We start from the raw sequence: 6,000 nt of genomic DNA, 5'->3' as shown, positions 1-6,000 counted from the left end.
GAATCCGTGAACCACGTCTCCATGACAGCAACAATGTCCAAGTCCGTCTCTACCATTAGGGCTTGAGGTCTGGGATTTTATTGCCCAAACTGTGAGCATTTGTGCACATAGCTTTCCAGCTATTCTGGTACAGGTTAATGGTTTTCTTGGTCTCTCTATGTGACTTACTTAGCTGACTTTTGTTATCCACTTTGCCCTTTTTTATTGCATTTGTATTTGTATTTGGGGGTGAAATTCTAATGTCCTACTGTCACTGACTGTTTGAATAAGATTTCTACTGACACTGTCACTGACTATTTGAATAGCATTTCTGCAGTGCTGGCCGATGATCCTGTGAGGCTTTTAACTGTAATTAAAATCTTCAAACTTGGAGCTGATTTCTACACTCATGTGGATCTAATGGCAGGTGGTAGGAGGATAAGACAATGCTGTGTGGCTATTTCTTCTTAGTTTTCAGTGCTGGTGTTTAAGCTAAGCTCAGAAAAATTCAATGACTTATAAGTGACAGTAAGAGAGAGGGGAAGGGAGGCTGGAGCACAACATGACTGGGGAGCGGTGAGGAAGTAAGACTATTGGGGACTGGGGAGTCTGGGTGGGAGATGGGACTGGGGAGCATGACTGGGGAGCATATCAGAGGGAAGGGGCTTGAGAACAAGACTGATGGGGGCTGGGTGAGGAGAGGGGACTGGGGATCATGATTGCTGGGGGAGGGGGAGAGAGGACTGGGGAGCATGACTGGGGAATCTTGAAGGAGAGGGGCTGCAGAATAAGGCAGCTGGGGAGCTGAGTGAGGAGAGGGGACTGGGGATCATGATTGCTGGGGGATGGGGTGAGAGGACTGGGGAGCATGACTGGGGGATCTTGAAGGAGAGGGGCTGCACAATAAGGCAGCTGGGGGCTGGGTGAGGAGAGGGGACTGGGGATCATGATTGCTGGGGAATGGGGAGAAGAACTGGGGAGCATGACTGGGGTCTTTAGGGGAGGGGCTGCGGAACTATGCTGCTGGGGTTTGGGGGCTAAAAGAAGAGAGGAGACTGAGGAGCATGACTGCTGGGAGCTGGGGGATAGGGTCTGGGTAGCATGACTGCTGGGGGTTAGGGTTCTGAGTGGGGAGAGGGGATTGGGGAGCATAACTGTTGGGGGTCAGTGGGGAGAGGGGGCAGGGGAGCAAAACTGCTGTTGAACTGGGGTCTGGGTGAGGAGAGGGGGCTGGGGAGCAAGACTGCTCGGAACTGGGTGGGTAGAGGAGTTGGGAGCATGTATATGGGAACCGGGGAAGAAGGTGTACTGTGTGGGCATTTTTGTGTGTGTGTGTATGAGACAGAAAGAAGAGGGAGTGTGAGTGAAATCATATGAGCGTGCGTGCATGAGAAAGGATAAGGTTTGTGTGGTCCCCTTCCCCCAATTCATGACAATCTCAGTGACTGGGAGTCAAAAAAATCCCATGTATGAACAGCAGGAAACTTTTTCATTCTTGTAAGTTTCATTACTGGATGTTGTTTGATGTATCTGCTCTTTTGAAATATTATATTGGTGTTTTGGGAAATTTATAAATATTTTTATGAGGTTTATTATTGAAGGCTCTATTCATCAGCTGTCGAGAAATATTTATCCTTTTTATTAGTAGAGTTTTGCTATTAAGATTGATGTTTAATATTTCTTGATTTTATTGTTTGTCGATCTTCCAGTGTAACCAAGGGGAAGGATTGTGCTAGTGAGTAGCTCCTTAGCAGGGTCTATAGCAGTCTGGCTTGTTCTGTTTTCAATAGGAGGTGTATTGGTTTTCTAGGGCCTGTTGTAATATCTGCAGTGCTGTTCTTTCCTGAATTCGATGGTAACTGTTTGATACCTGGGAGTTAGTATAGTTTTGATATGGCAGATTTGTTTCTTGGGGTAAACTGTAGTCTTGGTAGGCTGACCTTGTGAGACTGGAAAATTGGGCAACCAAATGGCAGATGAAATTTAATGTGGATAAGTGCAAGGTGATGCATATAGGGAAAAATAACCCATGCTATAGTTACTAGGGATGTGAATCGTTTTTGAATGATTAAAATTATTGTCAGATAATTTTAAAATCGTCCAAAATCGTTAGAGTGCACGATACAATACAAATGCCCCCGATTTATCGTCAGGGGCATTTGTATTGTATCGTTAAATAGGGCACGGGAAAACCGGCACACCAAAAAAACCCTAAAACCCACCCCGAACCTTTAAAACAAATCTCCCACCCTCCCGAACCCCCCCAAAATGTTTTAAATTACCTGGGGTCCAGTGGGGGGGTCCTGACGCAATCTCCAGCTCTCTGGCCACGGCTGCGTTGAGAAACGGCGCCATTTCTCAACGCAGCCGTGGCCAGAGAGCTGGAGATCGCGTCGGGACCCCCCCCCCCACTGGACCCCAGGTAATTTAAAACATTTTGGGGGGGTTCGGGAGGGTGGGGGATTTGTTTTAAAGGTTCGGGGTGGGTTTTAGGGTTTTTTTGGTGTGCCGGTTTTCCCGCCCTCCCCCGATTTACGATTGTTAAAATTAAAAAAAAACAAAACAAAACACGGCGATCAGATTTCCCTCCCCCCCCAGCCAAAATTGATCGTTATGACGATCGATCACACGATTCACACCACTAATAGTTACACAATGTTAGGTTCCATATTAGGAGCTACCACCCAAGAAAAAGATCTAGGCATCATAGTGGATAATACATTGAAATCATTGGTTCAGTGTGCTGCGGCAGTCAAAAAAGCAAACAGAATGTTGGGAATTATTAGAAATGGAATGGTGAATAAAACGGAAAATATCATAATGCCTCTGTATCACTCCATGGTGAGACCACACCTTGAATACTGTGTACAATTCTGGTTGCCGCATCTAAAAAAAGATAAAGTTGCAAAAGAGAAGGTACAGAGAAGGGCAACCAAAATGATAATGGGGATGGAACAGCTCCCCTATGAGGAAAGACTAAAGAGGTTAGGACTTTTCAGCTTGGAGAAGAGATGGCTGAGGGGGGATATGATAGAGGTGTTTAAAATCACGAGAGGTCTAGAACGGGTAAATGTGAATCGGTTATTTACTCTTTCGGATAATAGAAGGACTAGGGGGCACTCCATGAAGTTAGCATGTAGCACATTTAAAACTAATTGGAGAAAGTTCTTTTTCACTCAATGCACAATTAAACTCTGGAATTTGTTGCCAGGGGATGTGGTTAGTGCAGTTAGTGTAGCTGTGTTTAAAAAAGGATTGGATAAGTTCTTGGAGGAGAAGTCCATTACCTGCTATTAATTAAGCTGACTAGAAAATAGCCACTGCTATTACTAACCACAGTAACATGGGATAGATTTAGTTTTGGGGAACTTGCCAGGTTCTTATGGCCTGGATTGGCCACTGTTGGAGACAGGATGCTGGGCTTGATGGACCCTTGGTCTGACTTAGTATGGCATGTTCTTATGTTCTTAACTTTTATTGGACTGTGTTTAAGTATTATGCAAAAATGCTGTATGTGAGTTATTGAGAAAATGTAGGCCCTGTCTTGTAAATGTCTCTGATCTGACATCTGAAGAAGAGCCCTATGTAGCTTTAAAAGCTTTTGTAAAATATTATTAGATACAAGTAATTTTATTTTACAGATATTTTTAGGCAGTCCGGCATGATCTGTTTTCCTAATAGGAGGTGTATTGGTGTTTAGGGCCTGTGATAATATTTGCAGTGTTGCCTTTTATAATAGGGTTGTTCTTGCTTGAGCACTTTTTTTGGTATGTGAGGTTTACTATATTGCAGTTCCTTATTCATGCCTTTCTGAGGGTGAAGCCCACACCCAAAGCATGTTAAAATGGGCCTAATGCCATATGGGTTCCAAATATCTTCTGTGTCTTGGTGGAGAAGGGGGTTGAGGGGGTGAGACTGCAGGAGACCTGGGAGAGGGAACTGAACGAGCAAGACTGCTGGTGACTCGGGGTGGTGGTGAGACTGAATCCCCTTCTATAAATGTCACCCTAAGGCAGTGCATTTAGTACAAGAAGATTGTAATATTAGAATTCTTTGAAAGTGTGAATAAGCATGTGGATAAAGATGAGCTGATTGGTATTTGGATTTTCAGAAGGCATTTGATAAAGTCAGACTCCAAAGAAAACTAAAAAGTCATGGGACAGTCATATCTTACTATGAATTGGTAACTGGTTTTAAAAAAAATAGGAAGCAGAGTAGGACTGAATAGTTTTCCCAGTGGAGAAACATACATAGATTTATAATGGGATCAGCGGTGTTTAACATATTCATTAATGATCTGGAAATAGGATCAATGAGTGAAGTGATCAGATTTGCAGATGACGCAAAAATAACCAAACTAAAAAAAAATCTGACAGACAGGGAGGAACTACGAATTACGGAAAGACCTTGCCAGATTCGAGAATTATGGACAAGTGATGCATTTAGGGAAAAATAATCCTAACTACAGGTACACAATGCTGGGTTTCATATTAGGAGTTGCCACCCAGGAATAGGATTTTGGAGTCATTGTGGACATTGACATCCTCTGCTCAGTGTGTGGTAGCAGTTAAAAAAGTGTATAGAATGGTAGGATTTATTCCGAAAGGAATGCAGCGAATAAAACAGTGAATACCACAATGCCTCTATATATATGTGGTGTAACTGCACCTTCGGTATTGTGTGCTGTTCTGATCTCCCCATCTTAAAAAAAAAAAAAAAAACATTTAGCATAACGTCTAATGGTGTGTTGTTCTGTGCCCCCCCCCCCCTTTCCTGGATTATTAAACTATTAATACATTTTTCTTAATATTAACTATTTCATCTTCTTAGGGAGAGGGTAGAGAACCGTGCCTGAATTCTACACCATTTAAAGGTTTGCTATTCCTTTCCAATGGAAGTTAAAAAGACACCTCCCTCCCTCTCTTAAGAGCTTTCAGATGCGGGGATGCTAGGAGGCAAGACTTTGGGACTCCGTTTACTTCTTCGGCTCCTTAACCATGCGTGAGGAAGGTGCTTATGGGATCATTGGTTTTATCTCTCCGCCGCCTCGCCAGTGTGGGATGCCATGACGTCAGGGAGGGGCGTGTCCCGGGGACGGCTGGGGATCTATTAGAGTCCTGGGAGCCCAGAGGCAGAGTGCAGACCGCTCCGTGTGCGGCAGGAGCTCACACCTTCTTCCTTTCTTCTTCTCCTCCTCCTCCTTACTAACACTCTCCCCTGCAAGTCTTCCTGTCCAGCCCAAAGCAATCCATTTCACTGTGCTGCTACTTTCCTCCCTCCCTCCCTCCCTTCCTTCTTCCCCTTTCCACAACCAGAAAAGTTGTCTGAGGAGCAGGCTGGGGTGCTCCCCCCCCTCCACCTCTTGTCCCCTGGAGTTGTCTGCCACTGCTGCCAAGATCCAGCATGAAGGAACAGAGCTCTCAGTGCTGCTGAAAAAAAAAAAAATCTCCAAGAAAGCAAAGCAATACTCGTTCCTTTCATATTCTTCTTAGGGGGGGTTTCTTGTTTTCATTATTTTTGTGGGTTGGTAGGTAGCCGTCCTTGTGGAAGGAGAGCTGGACTCGTGATGGTTGTCCTGTCACTTTGGTTTGTAGTAGCCGCTCTGGTAGAGTGTAGGACTTCAGCTGAACAAGTAAGTGAAATGCACATGCACTTTTACTTTTCCTGCCTGCCTAGCCCAGGAAGGTTAGATTGCACTCTAGGAAATATATTTGCAGGCATTCAAACTGAATGTTTTTGGTTTTGTTTTTTTTTGGGGGGGTTAAAAAACATTTTTGCATTTTTCTTTGTGGATAAGTGGACCAATATCGCAATTCGGTTGCGATATTGGTCCACTTAGATATATATTGTTAAGTGAGCCTGCTCATATGCTTCTTCACATGGCTGGACAGGGATACATATCTTCCACACGCTGCACAAGTAGTATAGGGGGCTGGTGCTGTAGGGTGCCTCTTGCAGCTGACAAGCACTATATGACGGGATTTGCAGAATCACTTTTCTATCCTCCTGTTCCTGTCCATG

General features: G+C 44.4%; 1 protein-coding gene across 1 annotated transcript in view; it reads left to right on the top strand.

Moving 5' to 3' along the window:
• Positions 1-5,107: 5,107 nt before the first annotated feature.
• The window catches only part of ADAMTS3 (ADAM metallopeptidase with thrombospondin type 1 motif 3), a 474,821-nt gene continuing 473,928 nt past the window's right edge, over positions 5,108-6,000 (top strand). Inside the window, exon 1 of the mRNA XM_029598748.1 lies at positions 5,108-5,611. Within this exon, the coding sequence (XP_029454608.1) occupies positions 5,546-5,611 (66 nt within the window). The 5' untranslated portion in view covers positions 5,108-5,545. The remainder of the gene's footprint in view (positions 5,612-6,000) is intronic.

The sequence above is a fragment of the Rhinatrema bivittatum genome, chromosome 1, assembly GCF_901001135.1.
Source record: "Rhinatrema bivittatum chromosome 1, aRhiBiv1.1, whole genome shotgun sequence".
Classification (NCBI taxonomy): domain Eukaryota; kingdom Metazoa; phylum Chordata; class Amphibia; order Gymnophiona; family Rhinatrematidae; genus Rhinatrema; species Rhinatrema bivittatum.
This window is presented reverse-complemented; position numbering and strand designations above follow the sequence as displayed.